Source organism: Acanthopagrus latus, chromosome 10 (genome assembly GCF_904848185.1).
Source record: "Acanthopagrus latus isolate v.2019 chromosome 10, fAcaLat1.1, whole genome shotgun sequence".
NCBI classification, from domain to species: Eukaryota; Metazoa; Chordata; class Actinopteri; order Spariformes; family Sparidae; genus Acanthopagrus; species Acanthopagrus latus.
In genome coordinates, this window is record NC_051048.1 from 21336997 (window position 1) to 21359269 (window position 22273).

Here is a 22273-nt window from a genome sequence, read left to right on the forward strand (position 1 = left end):
ATGTTCAGTGCTCAGTGAATCTTTGATCCCTGGTTTTTTTTTGATGTGCTTCTGCCCACATATCGAAGCGCGTGTGCTGCGGGCGACACATGCCACTGAAGTTCTCTATCTGCTCGTCCCTCTGCGACGAGGGGGGAAATCATTCCTTGTGGCGGCGCTCAGATATTTGCATACACGATGAGCCGAGGCCTATCTCGGTGGCCGTGCCTGACGCACGGACCGAAATACACTCAGCAGGTGACAGGCAAACATATGCCTCAAATGCCATGGGGTCCTGAAGCCGGATCATCTCCAAAGGCTAACTGGCAGGTCTAAGTAGGGACGGCATTAATACATATTATTCACAAAGAGCATGATTGAACAGAAAAATGTGCCCGGCGTGTACCCAGCTGCTTTGTTGGCACGCAGCTCAGCCTCTGCCTGGGTTTCAAGACCGGGCTCGGATTTAGCCGTGCATTCACTGAATTCCCCATGCAGCTCTTATTCATTCATTCAGGCGCAGGCTGGCCTGTACCAACACACTGCTGCCTGTGTGTGTGTGTGTGTGTGTGTGTGTGTGTGTGTGTGTGTGTGTGTGTGTGTGCCATTTTTGGAACAGTTTTGTAAATCACAGCAAATTCAGATTTTTGACAGGTATATACAATAACTGGTTATTATTCAGAAGTTTTAAAGTGTTATTTTCTGCCACACACAGATTCCTGCAGCGTGACTTTCCCAGGAACATTAAGCCTCCGAGCTTTAACGTCTCACTTTGCTGTTCACAGCGTCGCTGTATGGACGTGTACATTCAGCCCAGTGAGCTAAGCTGTGATAATTCTCCAGTTTCATGTCAGATATTCTCCCTCTGTGGATTAATTCTGACACGTCTTGGCTGATGCCAGCAGAGATGAAACGCGCTTCCTGCCTGCGACCAGAGCTTCACTCCTGTTCTCACCTGCTGCACGACTATTTTTACCTTCCATTTACATTCATAAACATATACGGATACATTTTTTCCTCTCCATAGCTGCCCTGCAGCCATCAGGAGGTCAGCAGGTGCTTCTGGGCCACCAGATGTCTCTGGTTGCTCCATGCAGTGAGTGTGATGGACATATTTAGAGGGAGAGCGCCCTCTAGAGGCGAGGAAGTGAAAGTGTTCGTCAGGACAAGACTGGCTGGGAAATTGATTGCATTTTTCCCTGGAACACCGCGAAAACCTATTACACGTTGTATTTTAACCTTCTGGATGATTTACCTCCAGATTCATGAATGAATCTGATCACAGTGTTCGAAGAGACAGTCTTTATTTTAAATGTTTAATTTTCAGATTAACAAATATTTTAGCTGACACACACAGACATTTTACAAAATTAGATAGAAATCATACTGAAACTGTAAATTGTGAAGTTACACAAATGGAACATTATATATGAGAATACTTTTTCATTAAACCAGAAGTGACTTCAGTAATCAGAGCTGAACGAACAATGTGGAAAATCATTTCTTATTACTTTGAAATACAAATAATTATATCATACTAAAATTACTTATTATGTATTTACATATCAGGTCCTTAAACAGAGTAAAACTGATGTGATTAGAAGAGGAGAAGAATAAAGTCTTTGTTGAGTGACGGAGCCTGTCAAGATGAAAAATGACACATGATAAATTTAAGCTGTTTAAAAATGAAGATTTAAGATTTTCTTTTTATTCTCACCTTCACCGTTTGTCCGCCTTCGATAATTTTGACTGCAAAACAATTCAGAGGAACATTTATCACCTGTCCAATAACATGCAGAATCATGTAAACTGAATATTAAAGCTGCACAATGTAGTGTTGGAGAAGAAGTTCACACTCAAGTTTATTGAGGTAATAAAACAAACTCAGAAATATTTACTTTTTAAAATGTCTTCCCCCAAAACTTCACAGTGCCCCTTTCCTACACGCTAACCTCAGAGTGGGTAAACTTACGTGTCCTCTAAGCGGCTTGCTGTAAACATCCGACTCCGCCGCCTGGCCTCCTCTCTTACTGTCATTCACAGACACACCTGGAGGGAAATCATCCAACAGGCACAGCTGAACGACAGAATTGTTTGGTAGAAGAAAAAATAAAAGACTTCCGTTTAGTGCCACTGAAGCTGGCTACATCAGAACCTCGGCTCTGAGGGACTGGATTAAATAACACTTGCCCAGGGATTAACTCCCGCCTCTGCAGGACTGGGGGAACTACAAAGCCATGCAAACACAGGATTTCTCTGCGCTCACTGAGAGAGATTTTTAAAGACTCACTTGGCGTGTGATGGACGATGTTGATTTTGTCTGTGTGGAGAGAAGAGTTTCCAAGTCATTTACAGTTACAGTCTGATAGTCAGTCCTGTGCTGTGTGTCATTTGTCTTCATGTTGAAGCTCCTGAGCAGTTTAACCTGCACATCCAGGCTGCAGGAATATTTACCGTAGACGCTGTCGTCCTCCACTCTGCTGCTGACGGTGCTGGTTCTGGTTCTCTGACTCGACTTCTCCTGCAGAGACAAAGATCAGTGCTTTAGTTTGAACATACACAAAGCATCAAGTGTTTACAAAGTACTAGAATTCTATCAATTCTGTTATGATTGTACAGAAATATAAAAGGACTAGATTAGAGGATTATGACAAACAACATAAAATTGTCATTTATAATATGCAAAGTTATATTTTAGGAAATAACATTTACGACTGCTTCTTCCACATAAGGTTGTACAATTGTTTCACAAGTCCAGCAGATAAAGCTTGTATGCTAACTCCGGTGTTTAGCTTTGTGTTTATGGCTGCTGGTTAGCTAAAGTGTCTTTAAGTGAGCGGGCAGTTATAATAATGTTAGTTTGTGTTCAGTAGCTCTGAAGTGGTTGAACTGGTTCAGAGAAATAAAGTTACTCATGCTTCAGAAAGGCAGCATGGTGGAAATGTCGCACCTGCTGATGATTACCTGGTAGCTCCGCCCACCGCCATGTGAGGAAGACTGTGTGTTACTCTGGATATCTGCAGTGATCTGCATGAGCCGCTCAACACTGTGATTTAGTTGTATTGATCAGAAACAGAACAATCAGGGCTTATTGTGTTATTTTGAATGTGACATCTTGGTTATCTGGCTTCCTTTGTTACCATGGTTACAAGCCTGCTCTGCCTCCTCTGTGGGCGGAGCTTAGAAAGGAGACAGGTAGGACTGATCTGGGAGCTGTTTCATTTTAATGTTCTGGTTAAGTCAAAACTCCAGACAGCAGCTTTAAGTTCATCTTAGTTCAAGAGAGAAACCTGAATTCAGAAGTCATGGGCTTGTATTTTTCTGTTGGGTATGAAAATAGAGGAATATTTCCTTTTCTCTTCAGTGTTTTCACACCTAAATCTAAGAGAGCTTGTGAAACATAACAACAGCCGCTCACATCTGTACGTCTCCCAGCTGAAACTCGCCTCTTGAGGTACAAAGTGTTATAACGAGGCAGGACGGGGCGGAGCTATCCTGTTAGCATGCTAACTACAGTAAACCTCTCTGCAGCACAGCACATACATGTTTCTAACACAACTAGCACTGTTGTTTCTGGCCATATTGTACAAATCCCTTCTTTAAAGACACTCCATCTTACTTTTCTAGTGGCCATATGTGAGCTGACTGTAACGTGATGTGAAACTGGACTGTGGATTTCTTCGTGAAAGACTTGCTGCAGATTTGTTTTCTTGGACGTTCTCGAGTGTCCAACCTCTCCAACATGACCTCACATACGTTCAGAAACATGAACTAATGACTAGTTTTACGTATGTATGTTCAAAAACACCTGTAATGCTGATGTTTCTATGTTCCTAACCACTCGGTATCTTCTCAGAGATGTGCTGCATCTGACTAAGCTTAAAATATGAGTAAACACCCTAAAACTTATGAAGACACATGGGGGACAAAAGTAAAACTTTGGTTGATGGTAAGAAAGTTTGCATATTTAATTTTGCTCCCATGCAAACTGTAATATAGTTTTTGGATTGTAATCGTCAGGCCCTGTCCATGTAGTTAGAGAAGTTATTCATTGTCATTAACCCTGATTTGTTGATGTTGTTTCCACAGAACAGCTTAAAAGCTAATGAGCAACTTTACAACTGAGGAAGTCTGTGCAGTACGTTAATATTCACCCGAGCCAAAGCTTCCATCAATAAATCATGAGAGGTCGGAAAATCCACACTCGAGTCATCGGCTGATCAGGGAAATGGGCGCATTAATGTCCTGCATTTATACAGCACTCCTCCGGCCTGACTGACCGCTCAGAGTCAGCGCTCACCACACAGTCGTACTCTGGTGGCAGACGCTACCACGCGAGGCGCCACCTGCTCATTAGGAGCAATAACCGTTCATCATCACACACTGACGGACGAGCCGCCGGGAGCATCAACAAGACGCTTCGACACTCAGACTGTTGGGCCGGGAATCAAACTCACAACCTTCCAGTTTGTGGACAGCCTGCTCCGCCTCCAGATTGAAAGTCAGCCACAGTCTCTTATCGGTTCTGAAAATGTGCCACAATCACACTTTCCCTTGTACTGTGATGTTGGGCCCTTCAGAGCTCGTGCTTCCATGACACATGAAGGTGAACGCTTTCTTGTACCTTCAGTCTTTATTGTGAGTAGCTCTGTACTGCAGGTTGGCATGGCCTGAGCAACAGATGGTCATAGGTTTATGAGTGTGGTCACAGTGTGTGATGGTCCTACCTGCTGGACGGCGTCCGTCCTCTTCTGAACCCGCTCCGGGGCCCCGTTCACGGCGAGCGAGCCGGCCTTCGTCCTCTGCGGAAGCCCGGGAATCTGGTTGGGCACGAAGCTGTCATAGGCGGAGGAGACGCTGTCCTCCCGCCCGCGTGCTGCAACCAACGACAACTGCATTAAAACCAAAAAATACGCTGCTTCGGGCAAATTGGAAAAATCTGACTAAGGAGTGGAAAACAGAAGATGACTGCTGGCTCCTGTTTGGAGTGACAGAAATAAGAAAAGACAGGGCAGGAAACCCGCTCCAGATGGCATTCAGAGAGGGGACTGGCTGGTAATGTGATTTCAGCCCTCACATCTGTAATGTCATGAGGTGATGGTGGTAAGTAATTTTCTGGGTGACTGTGATGATGTTTCGATCTGTCACTCAGTGTCACCAGCAGTGAGGCGCAGCAGAAAAATGGCTTTGTATCTCTGTAGGTGCTCCACGCAGCAGCTCTTTCTCTCCTTCACACTTTAATTTCGTCTCCTGGCGCACGAACGTGTTTAAATGTTCTACCTGCTCTCTTTATTTTATTTTATTTTTTTTACAGTTGGTGTGCCCATTACTGCTGCAATGACTTATTTCATCACAGTGTTCGCTACAATTTTAATCAACTCAACAAAACACAAATTATCTGAGAACCTTCTCGACACCCAGCAGGTCATCGTAAAAAGGGAAGTCAGCAGAAATCATTGGCGCTGTAAAAGTCCTGCCGTTAAAAGTAAAGAAAATACAGTCTGCTGGTTTTAAAGTCATATGAATCATTGAAGACACTGCCAGTCTGTCTCAGGTTTTATTACTGACACGCTACAAAAGTGACGACTTCTGCTGTGTTTGTTTTATTACACCGTTAATATTGTAAATATCAAAACCCTGAGTTTTAATTTCATCTCCAAAACTCCACAGTGCTCCTTTAATATGCTGAGAAAGTAGACCCAGACTTCTCTGTCTAATAAAGACATTTCTAGAAGAAGAACATCAATAAATGGCCAACAATCTTACAAAGTCACAGAAACTACCTCTTGTGATGGAACGAGGAGGACTTTTGAGTGTTTTTGAGGGTTAAAAGTCATTCGTAGGATATATCAGCCTCATGTTAGTTCTAGTTTGTTTCAAATGTGACATGAAGTGATGTATCTTCTACAGCAGGACTCATATCACAGAGAAAAAGGAGAAAACTCACCTTGTTTAGTAGGAAGTGAATACAGATCAGTGTCACCTTGAGGTGTCTTCTTCTTCTGGAACACTGTGAAGACAGAGCAGCGTACAGTAACATCACACACACTTACTTTATACCTCCGCCTGACACTGACTGTACTTTTTACTTTATAATTTATATTTATGCAGCATACAGTGGTGCAGCATTGGACAGTGTGAGAGAACTGAATGTAAATCTATTCCAACAGTATATAAAATAAACGTATGTACCTGAAAATGAGCACAATGTCTCCTTTAAGTCACGTGGGACTTTTGAGCACCTAACCCTAACCCACCTTATTTGACAAACTACAATCAGCAAATTGATTATCATGTATTGATATACATTAAGATGAAATAAATGTTTTAATAAGTAAAGTCTTTTACGCCCAAACAAACCAAATAACAAACTCTCTTTGACTGAATAAACTGAATAACAAACTGACATTAAAGGACACTTCTGTGTCTTATAATAAAATAGTTAATAAGCAATATTTTATATTATTTTATTATTTCAGGTTCCCTACAGTGAGCTGGAACTGATCTCCAGAATATTTTGTGCCCCTGCATTTTAACAATCGTTCCACAAGATGGCGCCACACCCTAAACTTACAGCCAACCTGTGGAGATCTAAATCTGAATAACCAGCGTGAAAAACAACAAAAATACTCCTGTTGATGGTTCAGAAAAACACTGTTGATGACTACGAAAAAGCAAGACTGCTGATTTGTTATCCCGGAGTTAAAATCTGCTCTCGGACTCTCACACACACACACACACACACACACACACACACACACACACACACACACACACACACACACACACACACACACACACACACACACACACACACACACTGAGCTCTGGGTTGAATTAGACGCCCCTGGATGATGCTGTTGGTTTGGTGGTGAGCTCTCAGAATGAAAGGCTGCACTGTTTGGCTGTCAGAGACGGTGGAGCTGCGGCTGTGCAACTGACGCTGGATTAGAATTCAACATCCACACCCTGCGAGATAATCCCACCTCTGACCGCTTCTTCCTCCGTGACAGTGTCTCTCTTTTCCACTTCATGTTCAAACACAGCCTCCTTTTTTTTTTCCCTGCCTCGCTCATAATAACACAGGCCGGGCTTTATGGCTCCATCCAGAGTGAAACTGAGTGGAGGACCGTGGAGGATCTGTCACGTGACTGCAGCTATTACTTTGGAGTGTGTACATTGCTCCCCGTGTAGTTTGCACGCCCAGTAATTCCACTCTGCAGGATTGGATTTCAATCACATTTCATAGCGTTTCAGTCCCATTGAGCTGGAGACATTGCCCCTAACAAAAGAGAAACTCCTCATTATTTCCACTTGTGCGCTGGTCTCCAATAACTGGCTCCTCGCCTAATCCTCCACCAAGCCTCATCTCTCCTCTCACATCTTTCACTGCGGCAGTGGGAGTGAGCAGCAAAATGTGATCCTTGTGTGGTTTGAAGCTCCACTGTCTCAATAGATGGAAACCTCAAAATCCCTCTCCTTTTTCTCTCGTGCGCTCTGGGGACAAGGACGATGGAAAACATGTGTAATGACTTATTCTGGCTGACTTGGCCTTGGTCTGGCCAAGATTGGTTGCAGATGGCAGCTCGGTAGTTCCCTCTCTGTTACAGAGGGGATGCAGGGAGTTCACTCAATCTTTTTTTTTTGCTTTGTAAGTCCCATCGGGCAGAGAGTTGGCTGACTGGATACGAGCGGGCTCAATAAAAGCTGCGTGATGGGGGAGAGGGTGCAGCAGCCTGTTGCACAGTGAGAGTCACTCTTGTGTGTTCAGAGTGTAACACTATCTGTGGGCGTGGCAATTAATTGTGGATGCATGCGTGCATGTTTGCAAGATGAAACAGAGGAGTCGCAGCCGTTTTAATGATTTATAAGCCTTAATAACACCAGTCACTTTTGGATGTTTCATCTTCATGAAATATTCACGCGGCTGATATTGAACAGTCAGGGAGTGCGCGCCCTCCACTCTTTGTTTGTGTTGCAGCGGGAGCGACCGTGTTCTTGTGGTTTATGGGATAAAAACAAACTGTGTCGCAAAAAAAAAAAAAAAAAAAAAATCAAAAAGACTCTCAGCTCTGTTCAGCAGCACTCCACTGACAATGGCAATGCACATTCCAGGCACTTCCTCCCTCCCACATGATCTCCCAAAACTCCCCTTCACACGCTGAACACAACTCCAGCTCCATCAGTTCTCTTTGTGTTTTTTTTGGAAGAAAGGATGCGACGGCAGAGTGAGAGGTTACCTTTAGCGATGTAAGGGGTTTTGTCCTCTTTCACCTGGGTGCTCTCAGGCCGAGGTGTGGGTGCAGGTGGGCGATTGGCAATGGCCACTGCTTTTGCGGTGCTTTGGATGGAGTCGTACTCATCATTCACCCCCAGAGGAGCGTAGATGTCCTCATCCTCCACCTCTCCATCCTCTCCTCCTCCTTGCTCTCTCTGTACGTCTGTGGTGCTGGGAGTCCCTAATGCACAAAAGTGTTTACTGTACTATTGCTTGAGTGCCTGCATGACGAACTTCTGCATACTGTCATTTCACAGCTAATCGGAAGCAACGCTACATGGTGTGCCCATCAGCGAGAGGAAAATATTCAGTGGTCGGAAATGAACAGCAACCCGACGTAATGATGTGCCGGGGGAAGGAAAAAAAAAACACACCAACAACACAGTTCCATTACCGGCTTCCCTTTGTCCTCCTTCCACTTCCCATCAGTCCTTCACTCACCTGCGGTGCACATCATTTCGTACACGCTGGCATCACCATTGTCCTCGTCTGAGCCGAACATATTCTGCAATAACAGAGCAAAGAGGTGCATTTTATGCTCCAGCCAAATCACAAAGGCACAGCTCAGCAGAGGCACATTTAAATACAAGAGGAGGAAATGTCTAATCTGTTGTTGCCATGTGAGAGTGTTCTTTCAGTTTTGTTTTGTTTCTTTTTTTGTGTGTGTTTTCTGTCAGAATGTGAATCTCGGCTGGCTCTCTCACACCTGACAGTTCGTTTTCTCACCTGTATCCTCCTTCCAAGACACGACGACGGAGCTCAAAGATGACTATCCACCAACCGCTGTCACACTCTATAGGCTGATATCTGCCTCCGTATCCTGCTTTAATATTCAGTGTTTTTCAAGTCAGAGGTGACAAATGTCCAGATTATTTAATGAGGCTTCTCGCTGCATGTGTTAGGACTTCACAAAAAAAGGAAAAAAGAAAAAAGAAGAAGGAAAAAGAAGAAGAAGCGATTTCAGGGTGATAACAGGAATTAGAGAGGTGTGCTGTAACGGAAAGCAGTTTTTTCCTGCTGCAGTCGGCCTGTTTGCTAATAGCACGCTGAGGGACAGACGGGGGTATGATCAGGGTAATTATGAAATCAGACAATCTTCCCCTTTCAGTCTAAACATATCATTTAGTGAGCAATCCCAGACCCTCGAGTTGATGTTTAGACTGCATCTGCGATTAGATTGAGATGCAGATACTAATCTACTGTCATATTTCAACTTCTGATGGAAGGCGAAGACGTGAAGAAGTGAAGCGCTGTGTCATTAATGTTGAAATAACTTCCAGTGAAAAGCTGCTTCCTGAGGGGATTTATTTTTACAGAAAGTAAAAAGGGGAAAATTGCTGGTAAAAGGTTCTCGGATTTGCTCTTAAAACTGCTGCTTGTGCTGCATCCAAGCAGATTACATCAACAACAGCAACACACTCGTTGGATTCTGAATTCAACAACAAAAAACCCCACAAATCTCTGCTGGATGCGTCAGATGGATCTCACTTTGATCAAGATATCCTCCATATAACCCGCCACGCTCTGTGTGCAGTTTCCAAGCAACACAGCCACTCATGACTCAATTACAATATTACACTCTTCCAAGTACTGCAAATTACTTATTGGCTGCCATGAATGCATTACTTAACAGTGGAGGTTCATAACAGGCCCAACAGGTAGAAAGGACGGGTTAATTACCACCACAGCTTGAACATTGAATTATAATAGTCGGATGCTGCGCTCGAGCACCGTGTGGTATTTTCAGAGGTAGCTCCTGGACAGAGGAGGGGTATTTATTTACTAACCGCAAATGCTAAATCATTCTACAGATGTCTGAAGCTGCGCAAGCTCCAGACAAACGCACTTTCCCCCAGCAGCAGTGCTTCAGACAACACAGCAGGCGCTGGTTTTGTTAAAGGGAGAAAAATCTCAGGTAAATCCGGAGCAGGATAAGGAGTGTAAATCTGTTTTCAGCGGCTGAAATGGTCGATTCACAGGCTGGCTGGTCTCGGCTCTTAGTGTTTGAAGGATGGCAGAATGCACAGTGTAACACTGAACCTGTCACTTTGGTGCCCGGCAGATAAAATCTGTCCAACTTATTTTTTGGCTACCGGAAAAAAAAAAGTGGTCAGCTCAGCAGCCAAAGCAACGCTTCTGTAAAACTATATTTACTCTGGAAAGTGTTATCTTCAGAGTTTTCTGGCTGTTATCAGAAGAATCACTGTGAGGACGTACTGAAACACACAATCTGTAACTTGTGTTGTGTGTGTAGGGCCAGGTGTAACCGCCAGGTGCTGCACGCTGCATACAGAGTCGGGGCAGAGCGACACCTTCTGGAGGAACAAACACCCGGAGCTGCTCAGAGGGACCAGAGTCTGACCTGAATCTAAATTTCAATTGTTGACCTTTGTTCCCCAACATTAGCTCAGAGCTAATGTACAGTAAAGCAGTCTGGTTGCTGTAAAACCGTTTTAGATTCAATGGGCTTTGAGCTAAATGCTAATGATAGCAATGCCGACGTGCTGATGGTATAATGCAGGTGCAGCGTTAGCGTTGCTCCTGACTAACAGCTTTACCATGTACATTATCATATTTCAGAGCAACTATAATTCAGAGAGCTCCAGTTAGAGATAAATGTCCTGATCAAAGGTCCAGAACGTCAAAATATCTAACTCACATTATGATTCAGCCATATGTATGAAGTAGCCATGTGGTTGTATCACCGTGTATGTGGTCAACAAATCCGTGACGGCAAATCCGTTTACCCGAGTGTTGGTCTCTCTCTCTCTCTCTCTCGATGTTTAGCTTTAATAATGTCCATGGTGGAGAAAGCTGCCTCTGTTATCTGTGCTCTGGATTTGAGTGTTTGCTCGAGAGACTGAAAAGCGAAGGCGCTTCACGTCCCCGCTTATAATAATCACCGCAGCCTCGGAACATATGAGTCCATTCTTGATTAAAAGCTGTGTTTTCGTTGTCCACTCCTCTCTTTTTGTTTTAGAGCGAGCCATGTGACATACTTCTTCTCTGACTCACTTATTTTTCTGGTCGTTGTCTCTCATCTGTGTGTGTGTCTGACTCGAGTGGCCGGTGCTGGTCCGAATGCACAGATTTGATCGGCTGAGTAGCAGCATCACATCAGATGATTTGCAATGCGTCCAAAGAGGTCTGCGGGTTTCCTGATCTGCTGAAGTGAGGAGGAACGGCTCGAGAGGTTAAAACTAGTGACTTCTGTATTGGTGAAAGGAGCAAAAGCACTGCTGAGCTGGTGGCAGACGATGAGAAGTCAGTCTGCAGGCTGTGTCTTCTGGGGACCATGAATATCTGCACGCATCTTTAATCCATCCAATAATTATAAATCAGTCTGGATCAGGTCTAAACCCAGCTGTCTGCCACTCACTGATTTGTGGGCTGCCATTTTGAAGCCTTGCATGTGGCGTTACAGCTAGAAGTTGCCTCACCTCTAACCTGACTGGATCTGTTTAAGAAACAAACCGTGCAGCAGCTCGTCAGTAACAAGGTGGCTGCACTCTTGAAACTACAGATCGAGACTGTAAAATCAGAAGGAAGCTGCTTAATGAGGTAATAAATCAAGTGAGAAATAAGGTCATTTTCTCATAAGCTTATATACCATCAGACTTCTTTTTGCACTTCAAGGCACAGAAGCATCATCCATGTGTCACAGTCAGAGGTCTGCACTAATGCTGTCATCTCTGATGGAGCTAAAAACTGGTATGTGTAGTCTGCAGGATGTAAGCAAAGAGGACGGCCGTATCATTCAAATGATAATCAAATTGGAGCGTGTGGCTAATGATTATGCCATTACTGACCAACTAAACATGACATGCAAAGTAAGGCCAGGCAGATCAACAAATCCCTGAGATCAGGTGCAGGATGTCCCCTAATTTGGTTGTCCTGCATTTGGATAGGAGTGTGCTACTGTCCAACACAGCACATAAATACTCTTTGTAGTCTTTGAGGACCGTACAGCGTCAGCCTCATTTGTATTTATCGAGCTGTGCTCTGCCTCTGAGAGCACACAGTCAAATCTTGGTCGGGGCGCAGAGTCCATCTAAATGCCAAGTGACACTCAGCCAAATTTGTGACCCAGTATTAAAATATTAAATAAGGACAATGTGTGTGTTTGTGTTGGTAATTACCATGAGCAGGCACAATACTGCCGCGTGAGGACATAAACATCGCGGCTAACTGCGGAGCGTTTTCTATATTTGTATTCTCGTTATGCTCTCCCTGAATAATTCAACTTTCCCCTCTGGAGCAGTTCACAGCTAATTAACAAAGAAGTGCGGTGCCAGGGCAGACTAGTGGATCTGACGCAGGCCCTGTGAGTGATTCAGCCTGTGTATGAAGCTGGGGACCGATCCGTCTCGGAGTTATTGACAGAGTGCTGCTGCCCTGACGCCCGGCCCACTGATGCATCATGGGCTGATTAATTGGAGGTGGGGGGGAAACGCTGCAGATGAGTTAATCAAACTGCTTTGCGTTAAAAGGAGCAAGAAGGAACCCCACCCCTCATCCTCTGCTGCACGTGCACGTATCTGTCACGCTGCATTTTAATTACCCTTCAGGAAAACTTGAGTGTTGAGTCTGTCTGTCCTGTTGCATGTAGGCTTGTGGAGGTCCCTGTTGGCAGACCTCTGCTGGACTCCACGCTCCCCCGTCGGCCCGGCTCACTCTGTGCATTGTCACAGCGAGCACTTTGAGTCGTGAGAGCAGTCTGATCAAACCTCGCTCCATCTGCAGTCGCTCTCAATTAGCCGTGTTGCCAGGGGGATAAATACATTTGCAACAGCTGCTGGAGTGTCTAAATTTCCCCTGAGGGGGGAATCCTCTATAGGTTGATCCATCTGAGCAATCAGACAAAGTTGAGAGTTGTTAGCACTGCGAGGGGAGACGGGAGATAACAGCCGAGAACACTACATGAACGAAGGAGCGTCATGCTGCTGTAACACATTCAGCAGCTTTAAAGGATCAGTTTACCCAAATCACAAAAAGCTGTAGTTTCGATCTCACTTTGAGTTTATTTTTCCAGGTTTGGAGATTCAGTTTCATTTTCTCGAGTTTTGTATTTGACCGTAATTCTGAAGTATGTCCAATACATAAAACAACGTGCCTTTTACATCCCAGAGACACTTTTAACTCCTTTTCATGGTCTAGTTACTCGTTACCTTGCAGGTTCAGATTGTATATCCAGAAGTTACGATGAGCTCAAGCATACGATGGCCTAACTCCTCTAAAATGAGCCATCAGTCAAGGATCTCTGGTGTGGAGGGATAATGGCGTCCGCTGAGAAACAAGAAATGAGCATCTCGTCCCAGTTTTTTGCATGTGGGAATAAGAGAGGAGTTGTTGGAGTTTGATGCTTTACTGAAACACCCAGACACTTTATTTAAAACTTTGTGCATGTTAGTTTGTTGGCTTGTTTGTTTTTTAGATGTATGGCATATCACTTTACACTTGCACTGAGACGCTGAGCCTATTTGCTTGGCTGTATTTATAAAATTTGGCGAACTAGTGTACTTGCTTTCTCGCAGAGAGCTATATCAGAGAACACATCACCGATTAATGTTATTTAATACAACATTAATCAGTGATGTGTGAATTTATATCTGGTTTGCATAATCCATATAAAAAGCAAATTTTTGTTGCTGTTTGACGGGATTTTCATGCCAGACTATTTCCTGGCCGGGACCACAGACTTCCTGGAGTCTCCCTTGGCTGCCTGGCAGCTTCACAGCGATGACCGGACTCCAGGAAGTTAGTTTTGGCCGAACAACAAACTTGCAAATAACCTCACATAGACCTTGCTCACATGGTGGCCATTTTCTGATATTTCTGAGATAATTTACGTCTGAAAACATCATCGTATCACACGGTAATGTTGTAGAATGTGAGGTTAATGCTAACATGAGCTGTAGTCTGATGGAAGCTGATCGTTTGAACATTGAAATATGATCCGACGTCCCTCCGGATTAAAGTGTTTATTGTCTTTACAGCTGCTAATCAATCAGGAAGCAGTGAGATGATCATTTGTCAGACATTTAGACGACTTGCAGCCTCGAACACAGCAGCACAAGACTCAAACTTCCCACCCTGAAACAAACTAAAGAAACACGATTTCATACTGTTTTACTTCGTTTACGTGTGGCAGACCCTGCCACCTTTCTAGCCTCAAACAGTGTTCTGGGGACCTTATTTACCTCTGACAGCAGCTTGTTTATCCAGTGATGGAAAGATAAATACTTCTGAGACTTTATTATCATCTCATCAGGACATCAGCAGGAACTTGTACTCAGCAGGAGCTACGGCAGCCGAGGACAACTGTCTCCAGAAACACTGTCGTCTTTACACAGATGACTCTTTGTGGCATCGCTCAATTCAAATATACACAGGCAGGATCAGAGGGACTGCAAATATACTCATTTGTGTCTTCCATTGTGTGCACCTGTAATATTTGGTGAGTATCTGCAGAGATGACGTGGTGTTTTCAACCTCCCATCTTGGCAGCATCACTGGGTGCATCATGTCTTTTTCATGATGATAATGTTCCTACCGGCTAATGAAATTATGCTAGTGTCCTCCAGGTGTATTAAATAAAGGGATACGCATGCACGGAACAGATCTGTTAAAATATGGCTTGCAGGGAACGTGCTGCTCTGGTGTGACAGAGAGACGGGAGGCTGAGCGGGAAGAGAGCCTCTTCATATTAACACGGGATAATGGCAGCCATTACGCCGGGAAAACCTCGTCATTAGGGGCTGCGCTAATTGTCTGACTGTATGCAGACGACCTACGCTGTGAGCTATTGTGCATGCATGGACAAACACGGGCGTACTGATCTCTGTGGGGGTGTTTCCATTAGGAACCTCGCAGGCCAAACACTATCAGGATGAGCTGGATGAAGAGACGCTGGTTAGGGGGGAGGGAGGTGAACATACAGGTCGCCCTCCCTGCTCTCCACCTGCCTGTCCTCTCCACTCTGTTCATTATTGATAACGCACCACTCGCTCACGGTCCTAACACTGTGCTGGTGTCAGTAAGAGCCTCCTCTGGTGTTTGGTTTGCTCTCCTCGGCTGCCAGCAGGTAACTGACAGCTGGGGAAATCCATTCAGCTGACACCACACCCAGCCACCACGAGACGGACGAATAATGTCATTGGGTGGTTTTTAATTAGCTCACAAATCACTGGACATGGAGACGCCGTCATCAGAGATTGGCATTTTGAGAAAGGTCGTCAGTGAATGAGGGGTCAATAAAGCCAGAGCAATATTCTGAAGCACAGATGAGTTCCAGCTGCAGCGAGGTGAAAATGACAGCCGGGAACAGGAGGAGTGGATGGAGTGAGTGAATATGAAGTAGTTACCAGTGTTTCCCTCAGTAAGACGTGAAGCTCTGCGTGGCCGTGACTCTTGGCGATGTCGGTGGGAGTCTGGCCGTGGCGGTTGGCGGTGCGCAGCGCTCGCTCAGCACCTGGACACTGCAGCAGCAGGCTGGAGACGCTCGTGAATCCATACTGGGCAGCGAAGTGGAGGAGTGACGGTACGTCTGCATGATGGAGCTCTGATGTGGATAATTGGACAGTTTTGATCAGGTTGGAGAAAAACAAACATTTTTCAGAAATCGACTAAGTCTTGTAAAGGCCTGAGAATGAACAACTGTGCGCTTGTGCTCGTAATTCTCCGTGACAGCGGAGAATGCACCACTTACATTACTTCCTCTACAGGTGACAACCTGAAGTAGACCCGATGCAATGTGAGCAATCGAACGCAATCAGCAGAGTGGAGGAAAGACAGCTTGGAGGCACTTATTGACCTCTTTGTCATGGAAACATTTCCCTGTGCCCTTTTTAGCCGAGTTAAGGATCAATCTCAGCCGCTGATGAAGTTATCAATCTGCCACATAATGAGCACAGAAGTAATAGAGGGCTTTCTTGTCACGGTGGATAATGTGCATCATGCAACAGGAACACATTCCGACTGCGAGGAGTTTGTTCAATCATATTACATGGGCAGACTGTGGCAGTAAGGCAGTTGTATAAATACTGCTGGTGTCTATTTTAAACAAGGCATCATTTCAATTAATAATGACCTTGAACAACAATAGCTAGCAGATCGGAGAGGCAGCGTAAACCTCTGACAGTCCACTCAGCAGATAAATATAAGAGTTTAATCACCAGTTAAATCCTTAATGTGATTATTTATATATAAATGACTTCTGTGCATGTTCTTATCACATGTTTCTAACGTTCGATGATTCCAGGAGGGACAGAAACATTTTCTTTCAACTTTTCTCTAAAGGTTGTTGAATGTCCAAATCAGATCCCAAAGGAGTTTATACCAGGCTGGTGAGATCTTTACCTCCTCTAGGTGTGTTTTCACACTGCAGTCCCTGGAAGCCTCCGGTGGGCATCCCCTCCAACAGCATGGAGGTCAACTTCTGATCCAGCCCCTCCACAGAGGACTCCTGAAGAGCCTGGAACCCAGAGAGACGGACACTTCACTTCACAGGCAGACCGACATCTTGGAATCATTTTTCTGAGGCGAGGCTGCGAAGAAAAACTGGTCAATTCAAGTTTCAATTTACAGCCTATAGAGGCACAATAAAGATGCCAACTCGAATATAACCGCACACATCAGAGGCCCGGCGTACCACTGCAGACTTTCACTTTCGAATCCTCCTGCCAAATTCTTCTTTTGGCATCGCTCAACTTTGCCTCCTCAGCAAAAGAGACCCCTAATCAAATCAAGTGTTGGTGGGCAAAAGGAGGCTGAAACCGGCCGTCTCTTCATTTCCAGAGAGGAGACGCACACAAACATCAGCAGAGAGGAGCTGATTCACTTTATCTTCCCTTCCTGCCTCTTACGGCTCAGAGTGATCAATTATGAGCAGTGTTTTGGGGCAGCAATTGACAATTTTCTATAACTGGTGTTGCATAACGATGAGTCACTAAGTAATATAACACATTCAGAGTGCCTCAGAAGAGTTACTTTTATTGAAGGGGGAGAGAATAGCACAGCATTTAAATGTCTTTCCTACATTACAAAATTAATGATTGATAGAGTTATTATAGCATAATTGCAAGAAGTTAGAAGTTTAACTTCTAAAGAATATTCACTGCTACTTCCATATAAATAATAGCTCTGTATTACAATTCATCTTCTAGTCTTAACAAACCAAATCCAAGCAGCCGAGATAGAGACTTCATGACGTTTTGGTTTGTTATGGGCTGAGCTAAAAAAAACACACACACAAGCCTACATTTCCCATAATGCAACTCACACACATTTATTAGCTTTTTACTTTCCGCCAGTTTAATTTACGCCTTGATTATCACAAATATTGTGAATATTATCTTTCTGAACAAAACTTGCAACTACCATAAACTTGTATTTGCAATGGAGGCGATATTCCAAAATCCTATCGAAGCTATCGATATGTCATCCCTGCAGCACTGTGTAATGAAGCCATTTAGATGTAAAGCCAAAAGAAAAAACCCTGCTGACATCATAAAGGTTATTTTCTCAGACTTGACAAAGCTCCTCTGCAGCCACAGAAAACACTAGTGAGCAATCTTTAGCTGTGAAAAGTGTGGAATTCCCCATTTTACACTTCATTTCCACTCAGTTTTGTTATGCGTGGTTTACTCTGAGTAATTTATGAAACACACCTCCTGGTGTTAGAGACTCAAACACCATCCGGTCATGAGGAATAAACACATGGAGCGTCCTCTAGCATCAGTACTGCACGGTAACAAATAAGAGGTGTGAACCAGCAGGCATGTTTGTTACGCAGCTAGCATGCTAACAATGCTAACAATGTGAGGAAGAGCTTTTTAAATTCTTTACCTGACACATGAAATCCACAGGGTCCACCGCCCTCGCCAGAAGGCAGGACACTTCCTCCATGTTGCTGTAGTACTGCAGCTGTGCCTTGCTCAGTGGCACTCCATTGCTATATACAGTCACTTTAACATTCCCTGCTGGAAAATCTGCAATAAAACAAATACGGAAACTGCACACGGTCAAGATTCAAGACTACAGATTTCATTGTGTTTTGTATTGTGTTGATCACACACTCGTTGTTTCTTCTCATGCTGTTCACCTGGTGCGTTGACACACAGGATCCGCTCGTTCCAGCGCGCAGGCTTCACTCTCAGCATCTGATTCTCACCGGTGAACTCAACCTTGGCATCGCTGCCAGCCGCCTCGTTTCTCAAAAGAATGAACACCTCCGTAGAGCTCTGCCAAACAGACAGCACAGTGAACTGCAGTGTAATCAATGTAAGGGATGCTTTGTGGAAAAAAGAAATGGCTTATGACTGACTAGATGAGTGTCTCACCCCGCATGGAACCCTGGATGGAACCACCACCGTGCTGGATCTGTGGGCTCCAGCTGACTGCATTTGTTCTGCCTTTTGCTCTGATCCTGATGGTTTACGTGCCAATGGGTTGACGTTTACTGCTGAGGCCGACAAACCTGCGAGAGATGGGACACCAAACTTCATATTGAATTATGCACCAGTGGTCTACAAACTGGGTTTCAGATGCCACAGGTGCATTCTTAGCCATGCTAACAGCTAGCTGTAGGGATGACAGTGTCGGTCACTTCGGTCCAGACTGAAATGTCTCGCCAACAGAAAGCCAAGAAAGTTTGAACAGACATTCATGGTCCCCAAAGTTTGACTTGTACTGGCTTTGGGAATCGAAATTAATATCAACAATGATCGTGCTATAAATTTTAAGAATTCAGGCTGGAATTCAGCCATTATCTACTCATCCACATGCCGATGTGAAGTCAGGTGTATCTGGAGCTTCAGAGCAGAACAACACTGTAGCGTTCCCCTAAAAACCTGAAGTAGGTGAGGAGTGTTTTAAGATGTGAAAAAAACAAAAGCATAAAGCATAAAAATTATCCATACAGCTTGTCCAGTGTAATCCAGAGGTCACATGGTCAAGAATTTTTTAAAAAGATGTTGCTAACACACTTTAAACTGAAATCGTTTCTGTAGCTGCTAAGCTAAAAACATATATCACCAAAACAAAATCCCCATTAGGTGCACCAACCAGCAAATAATGATGACAAACAGAAGTGAGATGGTAAAAAGGGTAAAACATTACACTTTCTTACAGCATAACATTGCCAAACATAACTTCATATAACTATTATGTAGCATGTTAGCATTGCCATTAACTAGCAAGTATTAACATGCTAAAGTAAAAAGTAAGTTGATGAAAAAGGTAACATTACACCTTCCTATAGCATAACATTGTCAAACACACTTGCTTAAACCTGCTATCATGTATATATTGTCATAAACCTGCAGGTATTAGCATGCTAATAAACCAAACTAAACTAAACATTACACCTTCCTATAGCATGATAACATTGTCAAATAGACTTCCTTATACCTGCTAGCATGTTAGCAATATCATTAACTAGTAAATATTAGCATGCTAACAAACTGAAGTAAGTGAAAAAGGTCAACATTATACTTTCCTATATCACGATAACATTGTCAAACACACCTACTTAAACCCGCTAGCATGCTAACATTGTCAGTGAGCATGTTAGCACACCTTTAGCTCAGCACACCAACGCACCACCACCAAAGAGCCCCTTTGCACAGCAATATAAAATCTTCGTTCTGTCATTTAAACTGGATGAGGTTAACTTTAAATTAAAAAAGTCTCTCTGTATGACATTTAGAGCGATTCAAATAGAAAGTAAACACATGGGAGGTCTTTTTCTTTTCATGTTAATAGAGAAACCAATCATGAAGTGCACTTTCTTCCATAATATACACTACAGCTCATCAGACACCTACATGTCTGTTGCCTCCGTGCTGACAAACAAACAGCATCCTCCTGTATGAATAGGGAGGTACTTCTGGGTTAAAATATAACTGTCCGTGGGATCCTGGCCTGAACCACTTCACTGTATCAGTGCAATGAAGTGAGTGCAGAGTGCACTTGAATTTGCATGGCTCGTGATGAGTAGTCAGCGGTAACCAAAGAGGAAAGACTGGGGCTATTTGCATGAGCTGTTCCTCCTGCTCACACACACCTGTTTAAATACAAGCCCTCTTCCTCCGCTTTATGATTTCATACAAATAGTGCAATTAGGAAAAACAGGGAAGGAGGCAGGAGGATAATTGTCAGATGGGCAGATGAGGACATGCAGGAGGTGCACCGATGGCGTCTCTGCAGCCGGTGCTAAAAAAAAATATATTGGATGTCAAATCTTCAGCGCACACAAGAGTCAGTAAACAGGTTTCCAAGCTGCTGCTCGGCATTCTCACAAATAATGAGCATTCTTTTTCCCCTCGTGTTCATGGCAGCGGGAACAGAAAGGCCACGTGGACGTTTTCCTCAAGGAAGGATGTGGAACAGAGTGATTGTGTTCTGGGATCATGAGACTGGCTGACTTTACTGACATGCATTAAAATGTGCTAATTAAGAAGGCTGAGAGATATATTGCTTATTTTAAAACCGATCATGGTCAGTCAGTGCCATCTAACTCCAATAACATAACATGTATTCTTTATTATGATGATAATTAAAGGTGGACTCTGTAGTTTTGGAAGACGTTATAATCAGAAGATTAAGATCTTCAGAGTGAATTTTTATGTCTTAATAGACGAAATAAACAAACTCTTTGTTTTTCATGACTGAATAAAGAAACTGACACAGTTTCATAATGATTTACTTTGTTTAAATGTGGCAGACCCTGCCAAAGCATGATCTAGATTACAGCAGCATCAAAATGAGCCCTACCTTTCTTCACAATGTCCGTCACAGTGGACAGGTACTCCTGAGCATCCTGTTCACTGGAGATCTGCAGGCACTCGTCCCCGTTCAGAGGCACCAGCTCCAGCAGGGGCGTCAGGCTCTCCACCCCGCACAGCAGCACCACCACATGAGCCGCCGGACTCAGAACACGGGCCAGGAAGAAGCGCCTCATCTGGCACATCCCCTCCAGCATGCCCTTGGAAAGGATCAGGAGCTTGCAGGTGTAGCGGGCCAGCCGGAGGAAGTCGTCCCGCCGGCTGGACACCGTGGTGATGTCGTAGCAGCAGATCCCGGCCTCTGACATCGGGCCGGTGAAGACTGAGTGCAGGTAGGTGGCCCATTGCTCTGCCTCGGTCTCATAGATGATTAACAGCTCCTCGACTGCAAGGAAAAGGGCCTTTTCTTTAAAATCAGTATCATGTCTCCACTAGTTAAATCAGGCATCTAGGCAGCTAAAGATTTATTCATACAAGAAGGAAAGAAACAGCCAAAACCAACACTTCCAATATCAACCTAAATGTTGCTCTGAGCCTTTCACACAGCCATAAATCAGAAACACTCCCATATTAAAACAATTAATCATGTTTCATTAGTCCGGCAATAATGTACGTTGTAACGAATATACTGAATAAATAATGCAAAGCAACAGAAAACAGCTCACCTGTCTGGTTCATGGTTATCGTTGTGTTTGTCTCCAGGTCTCACTTCACAGTGACATGGAAAACAGCCCGGCTATTGTCGGGAGGAGCTCAGATAAGAGGGAGTTTCCTGCTACGCCAAAGTAGACAGAGAAATGACACCATTCCGTTTTTAAATATATATTTATTGAAGTGAACATAAAGCCTACTCTTCACTCAGGCGACAAGGAAGAAGCTTGGACTTAAGGTTTTTAAAAAGAAACCAGAACAAAAAACAAAACAAGAAAAAAGACAAAATAAAAATGTAGTCCAACAGAAGCTGAATGGAAGCTATTCCATGTAATTCACTCAGTGGGATTAAATGTACTTCATGCAATTTTAATGTGGTGGAAAAGTCCCAGAACAGATTATTCTATATTTGGACATGCTGTCAACATGTTGCCGGTCCTGGAACCGCCCGACCCGGGATGTAAAATGAGCGGTTATAATAAAAACGTCATAAAAAGCCAATGTTTATAGAATGATCCTTCACTGGAGAGCTGAAGATGGACAGTTAGACGTAAAGAAGGTTGCTGCGTGTGTAATTATG

The 22273-nt window shown here is 44.0% G+C and overlaps 1 protein-coding gene across 4 annotated transcripts; it reads right to left on the reverse strand.

Annotated features, from left to right (window-relative positions):
* Positions 1 to 1266: 1266 nt before the first annotated feature.
* Positions 1267 to 21817, reverse strand: LOC119027075 (B-cell scaffold protein with ankyrin repeats-like). 4 transcript variants are annotated; one of them, XM_037111913.1, is made up of 16 exons: positions 21708 to 21817; positions 21032 to 21427; positions 18598 to 18734; positions 18360 to 18498; positions 18104 to 18246; positions 16616 to 16730; positions 15622 to 15818; positions 8699 to 8762; positions 8220 to 8438; positions 5927 to 5989; positions 4707 to 4855; positions 2434 to 2500; positions 2270 to 2299; positions 1952 to 2028; positions 1697 to 1728; positions 1267 to 1618 (listed from the first exon to the last, which is right to left on the reverse strand). In XM_037111913.1, the coding sequence occupies exons 1-15, from the start codon at positions 21718 to 21720 to the stop codon at positions 1699 to 1701; spliced, it is 1839 nt and encodes a 612-aa protein (XP_036967808.1). In that variant the 5' UTR covers positions 21721 to 21817; the 3' UTR covers positions 1267 to 1618; positions 1697 to 1698. The 4 variants fall into 4 exon arrangements, with proteins under 4 accessions (XP_036967808.1, XP_036967807.1, XP_036967810.1 ...); XM_037111912.1 differs by having other exon boundaries at positions 18360 to 18522; XM_037111915.1 differs by lacking the exons at positions 21032 to 21427; positions 21708 to 21817 and adding an exon at positions 19788 to 20044 and having other exon boundaries at positions 18360 to 18522.
* Between the last annotated feature and the right edge of the window lie 456 nt (positions 21818 to 22273).